We start from the raw sequence: 21,422 nt of genomic DNA, 5'->3' as shown, positions 1-21,422 counted from the left end.
TTAAGTATGCTGTATAGTTAATGGGCCCATACATTATAGATTCTGGTGTTTGGAAGAATCTCAGATTAAATTTTTCTTGTCCTACCAACCCCTGTATATGCTTTTATTGTAAATTTATTGATGACAGTTTTTGTTTTCATATGAAGTGGATGTGAAAAATGAATTAATAAACTCAATCTACTGAATACTCCTATCATACTGAGCTAGAAATATAGGGGCTAATTCAGACCTGATCGTAGATGTGCTAAATTTAGCACAACTACTACGACCAGTCACACTAACATGCAGGAGACGCCCAGCACATGGCTAGCCCGCCCCGCATGTCAGTCCCTGCCCCGTCGCACAAGTACAAAAGCATCGCAGAGCGGCGATGCTTTTGTACTTCAGGAGTAACTACCTGCCAAGCGCAGCTCCCAGCCAGCACAGCGCCTGCGCACTGGCAGGGAGCTACTCGTCGCTGCCCGGGTCGCAGCGGCTGCGTGTGATGTCACGCACCCGCCGCAGCCCGCCCCCCCCCAACGGTCCAGGCACACCTACGTTGCCCGGGCAGCTCCCCTAAGCGGCTGCTAAACGTCGTTGGTCCGCCCAGCGACCGCCTTTGCCTGTCAATCAGGCAAAGGCGATCGCAGGGCTACGCCAGCCATTGCCTGTCTGCCATGCGTCGGCGCGCATTCGCAGTTCAGACCTGATCGCTGCTGTGCATTCAGCCCCATAGTTGGGGGTCCATTGAAATTCTTGGTATCACTATTTTAAAAAATGCTACAGTGGAACATGTATATAACACATTTTGGAAATAAAGGATATGTTCTGGAAAGTTGAGGAATTTTACATCTACTACTGACAATGCTTTTATTAATATATCTACATTAGGTAGTATTGGTCTGGGACCAGTATGGACACGTTTACAAAAATTCTTACAGGACAAATGTAGGATTTATTGGTCAGATCTAATCCAGTTGTTTTTTAGATGAAATAACAGTAACTGTTTGCAATAAGGGAGACGTAGTAAAAAGTAAATTAACAACAGATACAGTTTATTTGCACAAGTGATACATATGCTATCTTTTGTCTTATCGCCATCTCTCAAGCACCATTGTCAACTTTACACTGCTCTAAAATGACCCAACTCTTTCACATACGGACATTTTGTGTATGGTGCTGTAATTCACTGTGTTGCCAGATTACACCTTCTCATATCTCTTAGCCTACAAATTAAGATCTAAAGTACAAGCAACTCTTCCCATTCCTAAATGCAGAATGCACATAGGTGAACAGGCCTTTTTATACACAGTTGCTAACTATTAGAAATTTGTCCTTTACACAAAAAAAATATAGTAATTACACATGCCACAATATTTGTTGTTTAAATCTAATCTAAACCACTGCCAGTTGCTTTTTAAATCAAACACAAACCAACACTTCTATGCCGTTCCATTTGGCTTACTGCATATTTTTTATAGTTTACATTAAAATACTTCATGTTTTATTCAAACTGTGTGTTGACTTGGATATTACTTTGAATGTTGACTTGGATGTTTATTATTTTAATCATAGACAAACACTGGTGGGGGGTGTCCAATTGCCCGGAAACCCACCTCCCACACCTTAGATTAGGGGTGGGCAACATGTGGACCGCGGGCCGGATGCGGCCCGTGGACCGATCTTGCCTGGCCCGAAGTCCCCCACCAGTGAGCAATGACAAGCGGCCCGATTGGCTGAGCCGCTTGTCATTGCGCTACACAGCTCCCAGAAGCGGCGCCGCTGAGGAAATGCCGGTCACGTCACAGGGTCACCTGACCGGGATTTCCTCTGTGACGTCGTGCGCGGGGCGGCACGGGGGCGGAGCCACAGCAGGAGTGGACAGCGGGCAGCAGCAGTGACTCCGTGCAGCACAGCGGGCAGCGCGGATCATCTGTCAGCAGGAAATGAGGATCTGGCAGCGGGGATCTGGCAGCAAGCAGCGGGGATCTGGCAGCGGGGATCTGGCAGCGGGCAGCAGATCTGCCACTGAAAAAAAGGTAAGGATCTGTGCATAACTTTAAAAGCTGTTATATGGGTCCAGGGGAGGGGGGTAGAGACTGCTCTATGGGTTTAGGGGAGGGGGTGGGAAGGGGATTAGAGACTGCTATATGGGTCCGGGGGAGGGGAGGAGCTAGTAACTGTGCCCAGGGACAGAGACAGGAGCGGTGAATTTCAGCATTACACAGGATGCTGTTTGTTTGTTTTCAGCATTGTTTTTTTTTTTTATTACTGGATTAATGTTTTTTTTTTAGACATTTGTATTTTGGCTGTAAAAAAACTATATATGCAACGTACTGTATATTGTGGTGTGTGTTATTATAGTTATATATACTATGTTTTTATAGTTCTATACATAACTATGGGCCTAATTCAGACCTGATCGCTAGCAGGCGATTTTTGCACTGCTGCGATCAGTTCGTCACCACCTACAGGGGGAAGGGGAAATCGCTGTGCAGGTGTGTGATCACAAGTGCAGAGAGCTGCACAAACAGAAGTTTGTGCAGTCTCTGAACAGCCCAGGACTTACTCTTCCAGTGCGATGATCGGAGCCTGAGCTGACATCAGAAACCCTCCCTCCAAATGCCTGGTCCCTCCAGCGTTTTTTCCGGACACTCCTCTAAAACGATCAGTTGCCACCCACAAACACCCTCTGCCTGTCAATCACCTTGCGATTGCCCGTGCGATCGCTTTGTTCGCACCATCCCGTTGCTGCCCGGCGCTGCGGACCGACGCACCTGTGCATTGCGGTGCATACGCATGCACAGTTCAGACCCGATCGGTATTGTATATACAAGATATTTTGTGTGCGGCCCTCGAATATTCACTGGAAGTGTTAAGCGGCCCCCCAGCTGAAATAATTGCCCACCCCTGCCTAAGATAGTGGCCACTACATGCAGTATGAAATGCAGATTAAAGCTGCTGCATGTGCCCAGTGGCAGCAGATTTTCCTACCAAGTCTGCTGTACATGTGTCTGTGGATCTGAGTGGTCAATCATCGCACCAGAGAGAGAATCTGGATAAGTGGTTTACCGTGATCATTGGGTCAGCAGATGTCTGAAGTACTGTATTTAATAAACTGCACTGTGGCAGACTATATCTTGCTACATGCTAATTATGCATCCTTGGGCTGGCGACAATCACACTAAAACCAAACATTTGGAAGCCCCGCTTCCAGAAATTCTGCATTTGCCACTGTTAACTATAGATTTTTTTTTTGTAATTTGTGTGTCTCCATATTGTGCCTTAAAATATGCATTGCTAGGTCTAGTTCACCTATCCAGCCAGCAACAGAAAATAAACAAATATAATTTTTTTTAGTAAGCACAGATGTTTTTGCACATTGATGTTAGTATGCAGCACAGCAATTTAAACAATATAAGTAAACACTGATGCTTTCAAAGAAACTCCTGAACAGCATTACAAGGTTACACATGTGTAAGCATAGATATACCTTATTTTTATTTATTTTTATTATTTCACAGTGCGTGCTCTACGGTCTTCATACACTTGTCCTTTTTATAGTCACAATAATATTCACTGGATAAAGAAGAAACAAAGCTACAATTGCATAAATCCCCACCAACACAAAACAATACATGTAAATTTCCTCTCTTTTAAGGAGATTTATGTAAGATAAACGAGAAGAGAAAACATGATAACATGATGATTAATTTAAACAGAATTAGGGGGGTATTCAATTATGTGCCTTTTTTTCGACTGGCCGACCTAAATACAGGGGAAAAGTGCTGTTTTTTGACGGGTCAAAAAAACGGCAATAATTGAATACCCCCTTAGTCGGGTTTTGGAGGAATAAAAATGTAATAGCCATAAAGATCAAGCAATAAAATGGGTCCAGTACAATTAGCCAATTATCTTCTGCTAACATTTCAAGTTACTATAAATTCTCAGAAGAGTTCCTAAAGAGAGATTAAATTAAGCGCCATGGTCGCATAATACACAGGTGCACACATAGGAAGTTACAGTTGTTCAACATTTTTTGCTTGTACCTCTGTGTGTTAAGGTAGCAAAAACATAATTAAATCTCCACTGTTATGACAGAACAAGGAAAATTATTGGATCTTCTCCACAGTTAGCACAGGTGAAATATTTGAAAGAAAGGACTTTACTGTCATCATTCAAATGATATGAGGTTATAATCTCAGGGACATCATTGGGGTATTTATTATTAGCTTTTGAATGCAGGGCCATGACTAGGGGTGTGCGACCAGTGCTTCCACACAGAGTGCAGGGCTCTCTGGACAGCACTCTCACTCTCCCACGGCCCTTGCTTCTGCCAAACAGGATCACTGCTGCAGTGCCGCTGGAGCATCCTTTATACACTCCAGACAGGCACCCTGCAGTCTACAGTGCAGCCCCTCTACTGCACAAAACTCTCAACTAGGCTCTGAGATAGCAGGGCCATAAAGAAGACTGTTAGTGGCCAACAGGAAAGTACTGGAGGGTTTCAAAAGGTGTCAAATGGCTGATTTTTGCACTTTTTTTTAACAGCTAATAGAAAGCTTTTTTCACGAAAGTCTTTTCAGCTTTTTTGGGGTACAGAAAAATGTATGTAAAGTAAGTTTTCACTTTTTCCTCTCATCTGCTAGTTCTAAAACTCCTTAGAGAAATTTACCTGAAAAGTGACATGTATTTATTGGCCATATTACACCATGTAAGTGCATAATTATTCATTAAGAGGAATGTACCAGAAGTTCTGTACTGTGTCCCGACATTAATACCTTAGAACAGTGGTTCCAAAACTTTCCTGAATCACAGCGCCCTACGGTGTCAGCAGTTTTTTCATGGCACCATAAGGATAAAAAAAATGTATTGTTAACTTTAAAAATTTTTTTTAAATGAAGTAAATTGTGCCTACCTGTCATCCTTAGGCTCAGTAATGTGGCGGTGTACAGTTGTGCTACTGATTGTCATCATGTTTTATGATTTCTCAGCCACTAGCACTGGTCTTCCCTATCACTTTGACCATAAATAATTTGATATGGTCTTGGACCACAAATCCACTGCATCCCAGGGTGCCTAGGCACACAGTTTGGGAACCAATGCCTTAGAATAATGATTTTCCATAATTGGATTGTCCCCTCAAAATGGTAACAAAACATAAACAAATAATAGCTTGTACATTTTACATAGTTTCCATTTACGGGCCACAGGTACTGGATTCATCCAAAAACGGATCTTAACTTTTCTGGTACCTCCAGACTAAAGGAAAATAATGTTATAGATGCCACTCCTGTGAAATTCTATTAGCTTAAATATTTCATTCTTCTTTAACCCCTTCAGTGGTGAGTTTTCAATTTAAAAACACACCATAGGTTTTTCTTTTAAATTGGCGTGGGAGTGGTGGGGAAGGTGTAGGGGCGGCGAGTGACGGGGCAGGGCGAGGTTATCGCTTGGCGATCGCCCACGGACATCACCAGCCCAAGCGCTGAGCTAAGCCCGCTCCCCAGCCAATAGGAGTCCTGGGGGCGGGCTTAACTCCATAATGGTGTATGCTGATTCCCGGGCGCCATGCACACTGCACTAATGTTTCCAGGGAATCATCAGGTAGTATGCACGGAAATCTTTCGGGGGTGCCAGCGCTGTCAATGCTGGCTACCCCGGAAGCTTTCTGGACATACCACCGAAGGGGTTAAAAGAACATATGATAAATATAAAAGAGAGACCAAGCAAAAACAAGTAATTCTAAACATAGAATGGAAGAAATTGAAGATAGAAAAAAGAGCTGAACTGTAATCTCTAGAAAGTTTAAAAGAAAATAGATATTTAAATAAAAAGAAAATGTGGAAAAATTGTCCTCACCCGCTTTTTGTCATTTTCTTACAGCAGCAAATCACAAGTACAACAAGTAGTAGAACAATAAATACACAGACTGTGCCTTAAATAAAAAAAGAAAAAAGAATATGTTATTAATAACCAGCTACTATATTATTAGGCCTTTATACGATGTTACGTGTCTGATCTATACATTCCAGCCTCTCTTATCGGAACACACATTCTGCGTCAAATACTGTAAATTATATAAGTAACTGAATAATTATTCTCTTAATTTGTATGAAACATTTACAGTTATTGTTATCAAGAAAACAATTATCCCTCAAATTCAGAAAGCCATGAAGACAAAAAGAAAAACGACTTCAGCTGTCTGGTGATGACCTCATACACGTTGACATTGGGCCTGACTCAGACATGGACGCAAGTGCAATTTCAAGTGTGATTTCACAACTTTGCAACTGCTGATATCAGCAAGTGAAGCTGCCCCCCCCCCCCTTTCCACGGATTAAAAGTGACACCCACCGAAGCCATTGCAATATAATTTGCAATTGCATACACAGACGCAGCCTATACACAAGAACAAGGAACATTGGGCTTAAGGGTAGATCTATGGATAAGCAGACTGGACCCTGCAGAAGCTACAGAGAGATGCCATGTTTTTGTACGTTAGGGCTTGCAGATGATGCTAGATACACGTCCCAAAAACCGTTCATGACACGCCTGTATTTTTGCTGTCACTCCCCAATTAACACCTCCAAACGGTCACTTCCTGTCAATCACGTTGCAATGAAATCCTCATTTCATGCAGGATCACAGTGGCACCTTGATGCATGCACAATGCGATCGCGACACGTGCTGTCTGCCAATAATCACTAAGGTGCGTGGAACATCGGCTTTGCACCCATCTCTGAATCAGGCCCACAACCACTGTCCATTTTCTGCAACAGTAATTGAAAAGAGCAGTACTAAGAGGTTTATTCAGACCTGATCGCTCCTCTGCGAATTTGCAGAGGTCTGCGATCAGATAGCCCCCGCCCAGAGTGAAAACCCTCCACATGCAAGTCTGCATATGCCTTAGCAAAAATCTCGGCACTTGACAGTCCGCTGCAAATCTGTTCGCAACTCACCAACAAATTTTTTTCCAGTCTGTTCGTAGCCCAGGACCTACTCCTACATTGCGATAGAAACAGTCTGATCGGGGCCAGAGCTGACGTCACACACCCTCCCTGAAAACGCTTAGGCACGCCTGCATTTTTATTGACATTCCCAGAAAACGGGCAGTTACCACCCCCAAACGCAGGATTCCTGTTAATCAACCTGCATACGGCTAGCGATCAAAAAAGTTGCTGTATTTTTTCGCTGTATGGCCTCGTGCGCAGTCGATCAATAATCGGATGGCTTGCGAATTCGCACAACAGTGATCATGTCTGAATCGGGCCCTCAGTAAGGAGCAAAATACCTAGGACAGTGTGGAAAAAGACTGGTGTAATTGTAAATGTAATTAAGTATATCTTTGGAAAGGTGTTTTAAGTTATGGAAAAACGAGATTTATGGTAAGAACTTACCTTTGTTAAATCTCTTTCTGCGAGGTACACTGGGCTCCACAAGGATAGACATTGGGGTGTAGAGTAGGATCTTGATCCGAGGCACCAACAGGCTCAAAAGCTTTGACTGTTCCCAGAATGCATAGCGCCGCCTCCTCTATAACCCCGCCTCCCTGCACAGAAGCTCAGTTTTTAGTTAACCAGCCCAATGCAGTAGCAGGAAAAGAGACGACAACGGTTAGTAGCCACATACATCACACTCTCACGACAGGAGAAGTGTCAGAAGCTAATGCCATACCAACCCAAAGAAGCTAAGTGCGTCATGGTGGGCGCCTTGTGGAGCCCAGTGTACCTCGCAGAAAGAGATTTAACAAAGGTAAGTTCTTACCATAAATCTTGTTTTCTGCTGCGGGGTACACTGGGCTCCACAAGGATAGACATTGGGGATGTCCTAAAGCAGTTCCTTATGGGAGGGGACGCACTGTAGCGGGCACAAGAACCCGGCGTCCAAAGGAAGCATCCTGGGAAGCGGCAGTATCGAAGACATAGAACCTTATGAACGTGTTCACTGAGGACCACGTAGCCGCCTTGCACAATTGTTCAAGGGTCGCACCACGGCAGGACGACCCAAGAAGGTCCAACAGACCGAGTAGAATGGGCCGTAATGTGAGCAGGAGCTGACAGACCAGCCCTTACATAAGCATGTGCAATCACCATTCTAATCCATCTGGCCAAAGGTTGCTTGTGAGCAGACCAGCCCCGTTTGTGAAACCCAAACAGAATAAAGAGAGAATCAGATTTCCTAACAAAAGCAGTTCTCTTCACATAGATATGGAGAGCCCGTACCACAGCCAAAGACCGCTCTTTGGGAAACAGATCAGGAGAGACAAAGGCCGGTACTACAATCTCCTGATTAAGGTGGAACGAAGAAACCACCTTAGGCAAATAACCGGGACGAGTCCTAAGAAGCGCCCGGTCACGGTGAAATATCAGATATGGGGAACTACAAGACAAGGCACCCAAATCTGACACTCTTCTAGCTGAAGCTCAAAAGCTTTGACTGTTCCCAGAATGCATAGCGCCGCCTCCTCTATAACCCCGCCTCCCTGCACAGAAGCTCAGTTTTTAGTTAACCAGCCCAATGCAGTAGCAGGAAAAGAGACGACAACGGTTAGTAGCCACATACATCACACTCTCACGACAGGAGAAGTGTCAGAAGCTAATGCCATACCAACCCAAAGAAGCTAAGTGCGTCATGGTGGGCGCCTTGTGGAGCCCAGTGTACCTCGCAGAAAGAGATTTAACAAAGGTAAGTTCTTACCATAAATCTTGTTTTCTGCTGCGGGGTACACTGGGCTCCACAAGGATAGACATTGGGGATGTCCTAAAGCAGTTCCTTATGGGAGGGGACGCACTGTAGCGGGCACAAGAACCCGGCGTCCAAAGGAAGCATCCTGGGAAGCGGCAGTATCGAAGACATAGAACCTTATGAACGTGTTCACTGAGGACCACGTAGCCGCCTTGCACAATTGTTCAAGGGTCGCACCACGGCAGGACGACCCAAGAAGGTCCAACAGACCGAGTAGAATGGGCCGTAATGTGAGCAGGAGCTGACAGACCAGCCCTTACATAAGCATGTGCAATCACCATTCTAATCCATCTGGCCAAAGGTTGCTTGTGAGCAGACCAGCCCCGTTTGTGAAACCCAAACAGAATAAAGAGAGAATCAGATTTCCTAACAAAAGCAGTTCTCTTCACATAGATACGGAGAGCCCGTACCACAGCCAAAGACCGCTCTTTGGGAAACAGATCAGGAGAGACAAAGGCCGGTACTACAATCTCCTGATTAAGGTGGAACGAAGAAACCACCTTAGGCAAATAACCGGGACGAGTCCTAAGAAGCGCCCGGTCACGGTGAAATATCAGATATGGGGAACTACAAGACAAGGCACCCAAATCTGACACTCTTCTAGCTGAAGCAATAGCCCGCAGAAACACCACCTTAAGGGAAAGCCACTTAAGATCAGCTGAACCAAGAGGTTCAAATGGAGACTCTTGTAGCGCCTCCAAAACCACCGACAAGTCCCAAGGAGCCACAGGCGGGACAAAGGGAGGTTAGATACGCAACACACCCTGAGTGAAGGTATGCACATCAGGTAAGGTCGCAATCTTTCTCTGAAACCACACCAACAAGGCAGATATTTGAACCTTGAGGGAGGCCAGACGCAGGCCTAAGTCCAGGCCCTGCTGAAGAAAGTCCAACAACTTGGCTATACTAAACTTGGAAGCGTCATAACTGTTAGATGCGCACCAAACAAAGTAAGAATGCCAGACCCTATAGTAAATCCGAGCAGAAGCCGGTTTCCGGGCCCGCAACATAGTTTGAATGACCGCCTCAGAAAACCCTTTAGCCCTTAAGACGGAAGCTTCAAGAGCCACGCCGTCAAAGACAGCCGGGCTAGGTCCTGGTAGACACAGGGGCCCTGAACGAGGAGGTCTGGGTGTTGTGGAAGTAGAATTGGACGCTCTGACGATAGGCCCTGCAGGTCTGAGAACAAGTGCCGTCTTGGCCACGCCGGACCTATGAGAAGCAGAATTCCTCTTTCTTGCTTGAACTTCCGAATTACCCTGGGCAGGAGTGACACCGGAGGGAACACGTACGGCAGCCAAAACCTCCACGGCACCGCCAGCGCATCCACAAATGCTGCTTGAGGATCCCTTGTCCTTGCTCCGAAGACCGGAACCTTGCGATTGTGTCGAGACGCCATCAGATCTACGTCTGGAAGGCCCCACGTTTCCACTAGGAGTTGAAACACTTCTGGATGGAGGCCCCATTCTCCGGCGTGTACATCCTGACGACTGAGAAAGTCCGGTTCCCAATTCAGGACTCCCGGAATGAATATTGCCGATATGGCCCGTAGATGGCGTTCCGCCCAATGTAGAATCCGTGAGACTTCCTTCATTGCCAACCGGCTTCAAGTGCCGCCTTGATGATTTATGTAAGCCACTGTGGTGGCGTTGATCGACTGTACTTGAACAGGACGGTTCTGAATTAAATGCTGGGCCAGGTTCAACGCATTGAAGACCGCCCGCAATTCCAGAATGTTGATCGAGAGGAGAGATTCCTCCTTGGTCCACCGACCCTAAAGGGAGTGTTGCTCCAGTACCGCTCCCCAACCTCTTAGACTGGCATCTGTCGTCAACAGGACCCAGTCGGATATCCAGAAGGGACGGCCCCTGCACAATCGTTGGTCCTGGAGCCACCAGTGCAGCGACAGACTGACCTCCGGAGTCAATGAGATCATGTGAGATCTGATCCGGTGAGGCAGGCCGTCCCACTTTTCTAGAATCAGCCTCTGGAGGGGGCGAGAATGGAATTGAGCATACTCCACCATGTCGAATGCTGATACCATGAGGCCCAGCACCTGCATCGCCGAATGTATTAACACTTGCTGACAAGAAAGGAAGCAACGAATCCTGTCCTGAAGCTTCAGGACTTTCTCCTAACACAAGAACAACCGCTGGTTGTGAGTGTCCAATAGCGCTCCCAGGTGCACCATGTTCTGAGCAGGGACCAGGGAGGATTTCTTCCAGTTGATGATCCATCTGTGGGCTTGTAGAAACTGGACAGTCATATCCAGATGACGTAGGAGAAGTTCTGGGGAATTTGCCAGGATTAACACGTCGTCGAGATACGGCAGTATCCTGACCCCTTGACGGCGGAGTACCACCGTCATCACCGCCATAACTTTGGTGAAGACTCGCAGAGCTGTAGTTAAACCAAAAGGTAACGCCCGAAACTGGTAATGGAGGTTGCCAATCGCAAACCTCAGGTATTGCTGATGTGACACTGCTATAGGAATATGCAGGTAAGCATCCTGTATGTCCAGGGAGACCATGTAGTCCCCATGTTCCAAGGCCAGAACTATAGAGTGAAGGGTTTCCATACGGAACTTGGAAACTTTCACAAACCCATTCGGTTTCGGGATCAGAAACAGCGGAGAATAGTACCCCCGGCCCCTCTGAGCAAGAGGCACCTGTACTACGACTCCTGTATCCAGGAGGGTCTGTACCACCGAATGTAGAGTGTTTGCCTTTGTCTGGTCCAACGGGACGTCTGTCAGGCAAAATCGATGAGGGGGACGGTTTTTGAAGGCTATGACGTAACCTCGAGTGACAACTTCCCGTACCCAGGCATCTGAAGTGGTCTTCAACCACTCCTGGGTATACCCTAGAAGCCGGCCCCCACCCTGGGATCCATGCGGCAGGCTTATCGGTCTTGGAAGCTGGCTGACGGGCAGCCCAGGCTCTTTTGGGCTTCGGCTTACCAGGTTTGGAAATGCCGGCCTGCTTGTTGTACGCCTGACCTTTTGCTTTACCTGAAGGACGAAAGGGGCGAAAGGAAGTACCTTTAGCCTTCGACGCAGAAGGAGCGGTACTTGCCAGACAGGCAGTTTTGACAGTAGCCAAGTCAGCCACTATCTTATTTAAGTCCTCCCCAAACAGAATATCTCCCTTGAAAGGGAGTACCTCCAGGGTTTTTCTAGAGTCCAGATCCACAGACCAGGATCTCAGCCACAATATCCGGCGAGCCAGGACTGATGTAGTAGAGGCCTTGGCTGCTAGAATACCGGTATCAGAAGCCGCCTCTTTAATATAGTGAGAAGCTGTGACAATATATGACAAGCATTGTCTAGCATGGTCAGAAGAGATTAAAGCTTCTAACTCTAGGGCCCATGCTTCAATAGCCTCTGCAGCCCATGTTGCTGCAATAGTGGGCCTTTGTGCAGCACCCGTGAGGGAGTAAATCGCTTTCAGACAACCCTCCACACGTTTATCCGTAGGCTCTTTTAGAGACGTGATGGTAGTGACAGGTAGAGCTGAGGAAACCACCATCCTAGCCACATGTGAGTCTACTGGAGGAGGCATTTACCAGTTTTTAGACAGCTCTGGCGCGAGGGGATAGCGAGCCAGCATCTTCTTTTGAGGCACAAACTTCTTTCCAGGGTTTACCCAGGGTTCCTGACGTATATCCACTAGGTGGTCAGAGTGAGGTGAAACTTGTTTAACCACCTACTGACGCTTGAACCTATCTGGTTTCTTAGGAGGGGCGGATGGCTCGGGATCATCCGCAATCTGTAAAATCAACTTAATAGCCTCCAAAAGATCAGGTACATCCACATGTGAACTACCCTCCCCCTCTGCAGTATCTGTTTCAGAATCTGTGGGGTCAGTGTAAGCGCCATCTTCATCAGACGAGGTGTCAGTGACAGCAGTGGATTGTGAGGAGATAAGAGCTCGCTTAGAGGACCCCTTGGTCTTAGGCGAGCGAGGGTCAGACTTTTTAGTAGTCAAGGACTGGTTAAACTTCTTCAATTGAGCAGACAAATTATCCGCCCACGGCGGGTTAGCTGCAGGGATCACATACGGTTGCACCGGCATAGAAGGTCCCATAGGGGGTGTCAGTTAGTAACTAGCGTATGTAGAAGAGTGGAAAAAGTGGCCCACGGTGGGTCATTATGTACCTCCGTTGCCACAGTCCCACTGGGGGGCAAGGAGCCCCCAGAACCAGAGCCCACAGCTGCTATAGTCTCCTCATAGGGATCTGCGGCTTCAGCAACACCGGCAGTGTGTTCAGCTCCAGAAACGTTACCTTCAGAAGCAGACATGATATAACCTGCAGTATCAGGTAACACAGTACAATTGCCAGCAGCACAATACCTCTTACCCAAACCCCTGCGTAGTGTAGTCAGCACAAGCAGTGATACAGGAGAGATATGGTGACTAAAATCACAGAGAAAAATACGTATTAAAGTATATCTTGTGAAAATCCTATATAATTATAAAACCTGACGCACCAAGCCCCCTCAGGTTATACAATATAGGGATAGCAAGTTGAGTGAGAGACACGAAATGGAAACCACTCAGCAAGCTAATGCACACACATATAGTCACAGTTATACAATGCAGAGGTTATTACTAACAATAATACTGCACTAGACCAGCTTATATAAATATATCTATGTGGTCAATAGATATAACACTGCACAGTAAGAACTGGATGTATATCACAGGGTACTTGTACTAGAGAACCCTGACTAATTGCACTCTTTCTTAACTAACACTGTCTAATTGACATGTAGAATACTTAAGTGTCATGTAAAGTCACAGCGCTGACAACCAGGCGGCTTTACAAAGGAGGATTTGCCCAAGCAGTCCCAGGAACAGTGTAGCTGAGAGAAATGGCGCCCAAACACTGACAGGGAGTGAGGGAGAGACAGATATGCAGCTCCAGGGTGGGAACATTTGCTGGAAATGGCGCCCTGGGGCTGGGGGAGGGGCTTCAGGTCAAAGCCTCTGCTGGCAAAACCACCAGGTACTGCGGGCTACATATAAAAAGGTTTTAAGAGAAAACCTGACCTGCACCCATGCCCTGGTGATCTAGTGGGATCGCCTGTACTGCCACAGTGTCCACCGTCAGCACGCCGGCCCGCCTCCCACCGACCGCGCTGGATCGCGATAAAGTACGGGTCCCGCGAGCGGGACCCACTCACCACCTCCCGAAGCGCGGCCACGCGATCCCGGAGAACCCCTGTAGTGTGTGCCTGACCAGAAGAAAACCGGAGCCTCCTGATGTAGTTACCCGGCAACCAGGGCTCGGGAGTGTACAGCGCCTCTGGGTAGAGATGGAGCTGCAGCAGTGAATGTCACTAGACATGTCTCCACTTTTCTTCTCAAAAAAGCTCTTCTTAGGGCTGCCCAGAGCAGCCCCTCTGTTATGTGCATGCTATCTGCGGCACCAACTACAAAACTGAGCTCCTGTGCAGGGAGGCGGGGTTATAGAGAAGGCGGCGCTATGCATTCTGGGAACAGTCAAAGCTTTTGAGCCTGTTGGTGCCTCGGATCAAGATCCTACTCTACACCCCAATGTCTATCCTTGTGGAGCCCAGTGTACCCCGCAGCAGAAATACATATACCCGCAAAACACTTCCCCAAACATATTGAGAATAAGAGAGCCAATACTTGAACATAGAACTTGAAACTGTGTGGTAGGGGTGGATTCGAAGGTCTCCATAGGTGTTACCATCAGTGACTGGTATGAAGCCATCAACAAGAAACCATTGATGGTTTACACCATCATCGATCACTAGAGCAGGTGACTTGAGTTGGGACTGAGCAGGTCAATCAAAAAAGGAAAGGGGTAAAAAAAAAACCCCCAGCCTGCTCTGTCATTGATAGTATCGATGACCATCTTTACTTTGTGGAGAGCTCAAAAAAACATGAGCCCTTTATGCTAAACCACCTTGCTAACATGAGAAAAAGTATGATGGTTATGGAAATGATATTGTATAGTCAATTTCTGATTGCCATGCCTTTATTTTAAGAAGATACACTTCTTTTATTGCAAAACTCTGGATGTCACAATTTTATTATTACAGTGAATTATTACAGGGGCAGAGTGAGAGTGTGTGGCCAGTCCATGAAGAGGGCAATATTAGTACTTAACCAGCTATAATATATATCATAAAAGGGTTTAAATCAGACCAGGACGCAGCCCCGCGGTCGCTCGCAGCAGCCACATCCAGGTGATCTGCGCAAGTGCACCAGCCGTAGGAAGTGTGATTGACAGTGGCAGCTGTTGGAAGGGCGTCTTTTTGGGGGCGGGCGATATGAATGGGGGCTGCCCTGGACATTTTCGGGGGCTGCGTGATGTCCGATAAAAAAAATGCCCGCCAACCGCTAGCTGCGCTGCCAGGTGTCAACCTAAGTTCTGAGGGGTCCACAATCTAATTGCGAATGCATCGGGAGGCGGGCTTACACATGCTGGCTGGCCTTGCCTTGTGCTGGGAGGACCCCAGCATGTGAGGAGATGAACGCAGATCTGTCTGCGTAAGCAGCGATCTGCGTTCATCTCTGAATAATCCCCAAAGTGTATGTGTCATAATTGTGACATATATAGGGCCAGCAATAGAGACAACAGATGTGGCAGTAGGGCCATTCTGCCTGAGTTGAATGTTATTTCAGTTGTGTGCACCAATCCAGCTCAATGGAGCAAATCTGTGAATCTGGGGGAGTGGCAGAAGCACTTAGTACTGCATTGGACATATATGTACACGTTGGTCTCCTTATGCACTGGATAGTGAATGTTATACAGTATTAATAATAACCCTATAGATGGACTATAGCAGTGCACCCCTAACAGGTCATGTTTCCAGATCTCCTAGTTGGTGCACAGGTGCATACTAACTACCTCTTTTTAAAAATATGCACAGGTGGTGCTAAATATTTTTTTGTGACACAGGTGGTCATTCCGAGTTGTTCGCTCGTTGCCGATTTTCGCTATATTGTGATTAGTCGCTTACTGCGCATGCGCAAGGTTCGCAGAGCGCATGCGCTTAGTTATTTTACACAAAAGTTAGGTATTTCACGGCATAACAAGGATTTTTCATCGTTCTGGTGATCGTAGTGTGATTGACAGGAAGTGGGTGTTTCTGGGCGGAAACTGGCCGTTTTCTGGGCGTGTGCGAAAAAACGCTGGCGTTTCTTGGAAAAACGCGGGAGTGTCTGAAGAAACGGGGGAGTGTCTGGGCGAACGCTGGGTGTGTTTGTGACGTCAAATCAGGAACGAAACTGACTGAACTGATCGCAATGGCTGAGTAAGTCTGGAGCTACTCAGAAACTGATAAGAAATTTCTATTCGCAATTCTGCAAAACTTTCGTTCGCAATTCTGCTAAGCTAAGATACACTCCCAGAGGGCGGCGGCTTAGCGTGTGCAATGCTGCTAAAAGCAGCTAGCGAGCGAACAACTCGGAATGAGGGCCACTGTGCAGCTCTAGTAAAATTGTATTATCAAATATTGTTATTGTGGTCATGGTGTGGGCTGGGGAGGTTTTTTTTATGTAACCGGAACTCCCTCTTACGTTTGCCTACGCAGGGCTGAAACTAGAATTTCTGTCGTCCGGGGCAGGAGAGCAACTTGGCACCCCCCCTTTTCTGACATAAATTTTATATCCAACTCCCTCACTACCACAGTTTATAAAAGGGACAGCCTGCAAAAAAAGGGGTCTTACACTAGGATAGGAGGGTCCCTGGGAACCATGACATAACCAGGTCTTACTCCAGGATGACAGGACCCCTGGGTGCACAGCACTGGACCCACAGACCTGATGCTGCAGATGCGATCAGGGCTAGTGTAACTCAACATCTGGTTGCCTTGTCGGCTCAGAGTCATGGCAGCAGCGGACGGAGACACCATAATGCCTCCGGAGCAGGAGCGGAAGCTGGACTGTAACATCACCGTCCACGTGGTATGGGGAGACACAGGCTGCGCTCAGTACAGCGCGGGTGGGGAGTGACACCAAGTCATCACTATGAATCAGTACCATGGCGGTGTCCAGTGCGCTGCCAGCACACTCGGCATGTGTGTGAGTGACTATAACCACACCACCCCCCGGGTATGGTGGTATGCTCTGTCTCCATATGTGTCCTGACACAACAGGGGACATGGCCATGACAGGGAGCTCCATCTGCTGGACCTCTTATTCGTTCCTGCTAGGTACTGGCCAGTTGTCCCAAGTCTGCACACCACACACACCTCTAGTCCGGCACCCGGGGCACATGCCCCCCTAGATCCCCCCTAGTTGCGGCCATGGCCAATGCAATGCCACCCTGCACTATAGAAAAAATTATTTTTAGAGCACATGTTATGCTGTCACCCATCTGTGGAGAATACATTTTTTCAGTAGTCACGTGATCACCCAAAAATATGTACAAAGAAAACTAGACTCTCCATTCCACATATTGGTGCCCCTTAGTTGATGGAACTCAGATTGGTAGAGAATGAATTTCTGTAGTGTAGAGGCTATTGGCTAGCAATCAAACTACAGTATCAACAGGCAATAGCTTCTATGATGGGGGGGCACATCGTTTGAAAACCAAGGCTGCCCCATTTCTCTAGCTGCAAGGATGGCGCCCCATCCACTGTATTACTTTCCTTTTTTCCTCTGTGACTTCATTGCGCACAGGCACAACATCGTCACTCTGCTGCGACCCCTCCCTTGGGTGCCTGCGACTCCCCACTGTAATCATTGCTAGAGGTTACGATAAATTATACCAGTTTGAGAGTAAAATAACACAAAAGCAAGGACAAAAAATGAGAACATGCACATGGAATGGCTAAGATCTTGGGTGAATGCATAAGACCTTGGTTGCAGGATAATGGGGACAGATTATTACGATGGGGTATAGACGGGTCCAAAGGAGCCAGTGCACTTTAAATTTCTTCAACTAGGTGTGCTGGATCCTCCCCTCTATGCCTCCTCCTACCAGTCAGTTATAGGTAAAAACAGTGCCCGAAGGAGAATGACATACTTGAGGGAAGGAACATAACAACAAAAGGTGTGGTGAGATTTACACACCAGCACCCCAACATATAACTTAGCCAGCAACATTAACAGCAACAGCTGAACAGGAAACACAGAACAGAGAACCTGCAGAAAGTCACCGCACAGAGGCGGGCGACCAATATTCCTTATGGACTACGAGAAAAGGATTTACCGGTAGGTATTTAAAATCCTATTTTCTCTAGCATCCTTAAGGGATATTGGGAACAGATTAGTACGATGGGGATGTCACAAAGCTTCCAGAACGGACGGGAATGTGCGGAGACATCTGCAGCACCGCCTGAGCAAACTGGGTGTCCTCTTTAGACAGGGTATCAAACTTGTAGAAATTCACAAAGGTGTTCTTCCCTAACCAGGTAGCAGCCTCGCATAGTTGTAGGGCCGAGACTCCATGGGCAGCCGCCCAGGAAGAGCCCACCGACCTGGTAGAGTGGGCCTCCAGAGACTGTGGAACAGGTAAGGCTGCTGACGCATAGGCCTGTTGGATAGTAAGCTGAATCCAACGACCAATGGACTGCTTTGAAGCAGGGCAAACCTTTTTCCGCACATCATACAGCACGAACAAGGAATCCGTCTTTCTGATCCGAGCCGTCTTCTTGACATGGACTTTCAAGGCTCGCACTGCATCCAATGCCTCCGGAGGAGCAGAATTGTCAGAACTGGACGGAATCACAATAGGTTGATTCAAGTGAAACGCGGAGACCACCTTCAGCAGGAACTGCTGTCTAGTCCTGAGCTCCGCTCTGTTCTCGTAAAAGACCAAGTATGTACTTTTTCACGACAAGGCCCCCAATTCTGAGACACGCCTAGCAGAAGCCAGGGCCTGTAACATCACCGTTTTCCACGCGAGGTACTTATCTTCTACCGTCATCAGAGGTTCAAACCAGGAGGACTGTAGAAAGCGTAACACTACATCCAGATCCCAAGGTGCCGTAGGCGGCACGAATGGAGGTTGTATGTGAAGCACCCCTTGCAAGAAGGTCTGAACTTCCGGCCTAAAAGCCAACTTCTTCTGGAAGAAGATGGAAAGAGCTGAAATCTGGACCTTAATGGATCCCAGACGTAATCCTTTATCCACTCCAGCCTGCAGGAAACGTAGGAATCTTCCCAAGTGGAATTCCGCAGAGAGATATGTGTGTTCCTCGCACCAGGTAGTGACATAACCGAGCTCCCACCACGAGATCCCCTCGGGATGGGTGGGCACCGTCATGCTGAAGTCTTTGCGGAAGCAGAACTGGTGCTCTGATCCTGAGATCCGGCAATGGCTTGTTTCTTAGGCTTACCTCTGGTGCCTCTAGCTGCGTTGGAGGCCCCCCTGGCCCTAGATCGAAATCTAGAGGACCGAAAGGACTGAGTAGACAGTCCCGGGTAGGTACGTCTAGCAGGCGGAGCTCCTGAAGGGAGAAATGTGGATTTCCCAGCAGTAGCTTTGGAGATCCATGCGTCCAATTCACCTCCAAAGAGCCATTCACCTGTAAAGGGAAGAGATTCCACATTACGTTTGGAGTCAGTGTCAGCAATCCACTTATGCAACCATATGGCTCTGTGCGCAGACACATCCATAGCAGAGGTCCTAGCATTAATATTGCCAATCTCTTTAAGGGAGTCACAGAGGACTCTTGCCGTGTCCTGAATATGTTTTAGGAAAGTTACAGTAACTAAGGTCATACTACCCGAAAGACCTTCCTGAATTTGAGAAGCCCAGGAATGAATTGCATGTGTCATCCAGCAACCAGCAATGACCAGTCTTTGAGGTACACCTGCAGCAGTGTAGACAGATTTTAGAGTGGCCTCAATTTACGGTCCTTTACCGTAAAAGAGCCCGGAGCAGAAAGGCGAGAGACTGAGACATCCACTGCTGGAGATTCTTCCCAGAATTTTCTGCCTTCAGGGGCAAAGGGGAATGTATGCAGAAAACGTTTGGACACCTGATATTTTTTATCTGGATTTTTCCAGGCTATTTTAAATAAGTCATCCAATTCCTTGGAATCAGGAAATGTGACTGTCAGTTTGTCTTATGGGAGGAAAAATGACTGCTGAGTATTAGCATCCCCCAGGGGGAGCTTTAACACCTCCCAAATAGCCAGTATGAGGGGTTTGATTCCCTGGGTAGGGGTGGAATCCCCACTTATGGGGTCCACATCATCTCCATCATCCTGTATATCATCATCAGTATCTGATAGGAGTGCAGGTAGAGCACATTTTTGTGCACCTGTAGCAGACAGGGGGAATGTTTAGCAGTTAGCTTGCCACTGCTTGTTGCAGTTCCTGAGTTTTATTTGCATTTGCAGTGAGCTGAGATGACATATCAGACATCATAGTTTTGATAGCCCCCAACCAGGAGGGCTCTGGACTCTTCCCCACATTGTTATCAGCATTCTGAGATGACTGACTACACTTCTTACATGATATTGAGCAAGATGAACTAGCGGAGAATCTAGCATTACAAACACTGCATAACATCTGTTTTACCAAATTGAATAAGAAAAACAGGTACAATACACATACAAAACAGCCTGAAATACAATACAAGCCTGTCCTATTGTATGTGAGAGGAGACACAGAAGAGAGGACACCAGCGCACCCAACGCTGCACAGCCCCAGTGAGGCTGTCAGTTTTTTTTATATATGTAAACAACAGTGAGACTGTATTATGAAAAATCCCTCAGAGGGATGTTACTTGTGCACATTATAGCGACTCTACCCCTCTACACCCGGTACCAGTGATCCAGGGACTGTTACGGAGGAGCTGTTGAGGCTGCTGCTGCTGCTATGCAGAGGAAGGCACCAAAATGCAGCTGAGCCCGCTCTCATGTAGCTCCACCCCCCGCCATGGCGCCGGAACTACTGTTCTATATTTATACTGGCCATGTCTGCCTATTTTTGTAGCCTCACATAAATGCTTGGTACAATGTATTTTAGCCAGTCTCACACAGGGGCTACAGCGGGTGCCCCCCAGGAGGGACTTGTATGCCTCACCTGCGCTTCAGCCGTACAGTGAACCGTGGGACCCCCCTAGTGGGGTCCCCGGCGAGTACTCACCAACGATGATCACCTTCAGGCAATGTTAGGGGTGTGCGGCATGCTGCAGCTGCGACAGCCAAGGCGCCATTCCCCGCTGAACAAACAACCCCTCAGGATGGTGGTCCTGCAGCGGGGAAGCGGCTCTGTACCTCAGGAAGACGTTGACCGTCCCCCCAACTCCCACATTGCAGGTATGCTGTTGCCCAAACAGCATACTGAAAGAAATAATACTTTAAAATAAACTGAAGAAAAACTCTGGAGCTTGCAGAGTGTGCATCCTCTCCTGAGGGCACTTTTTTTCTAAACTGACCTGTAGGAGGAGTCATAGAGAGGAGGAGCCGGCACACCCAGTGGAAGAAATTTAAAGTGCACTGGCTCCTTTGGACAAGTCTATACCCCATTGTACTAATCTGTCCCCAATATCCCTTATGGATGCTAGAGAAAGACAGTTGTAGTTAACCACTTAACTGACGATTTTTTTTCCAAAAAAAAGGTCAGAAACTGTTGTTTTTTTATGAGTAAACTAGGTGAAGAAAATGAATTTAACCCTATCCAAAATTATTTTAGTTAAAAATAAATAAATATATTTTTATTTAATTAGTTGGTTTTTTTAAATTAGAGGAAAAGTTTGCCTTT

The 21,422-nt window shown here is 47.1% G+C and overlaps 1 protein-coding gene across 3 annotated transcripts in view; it reads right to left on the bottom strand.

Annotated features, from left to right (window-relative positions):
* Positions 1-21,422, bottom strand: part of LOC135045595 (complement decay-accelerating factor-like) — a 449,130-nt gene that overhangs the window by 29,877 nt on the left and 397,831 nt on the right. For 2 of the 3 annotated variants that reach the window (XM_063955314.1, XM_063955312.1), the window contains 2 exons: positions 5,842-5,917; positions 3,473-3,558 (listed from right to left, as the gene is read on the bottom strand). In XM_063955314.1, the coding sequence (XP_063811384.1) occupies positions 3,498-3,558; positions 5,842-5,917 (137 nt within the window). In that variant the 3' untranslated portion in view covers positions 3,473-3,497. The remainder of the gene's footprint in view (positions 1-3,472; positions 3,559-5,841; positions 5,918-21,422) is intronic. The other variant, XM_063955313.1, reaches the window with a different exon arrangement.

This window comes from Pseudophryne corroboree, chromosome 2, assembly GCF_028390025.1.
Source record: "Pseudophryne corroboree isolate aPseCor3 chromosome 2, aPseCor3.hap2, whole genome shotgun sequence".
Lineage (NCBI taxonomy): Eukaryota > Metazoa > Chordata > Amphibia > Anura > Myobatrachidae > Pseudophryne > Pseudophryne corroboree.
Note: the sequence above shows the minus strand (reverse complement) of the source record. Positions and strands in the feature narration are given on the sequence as shown.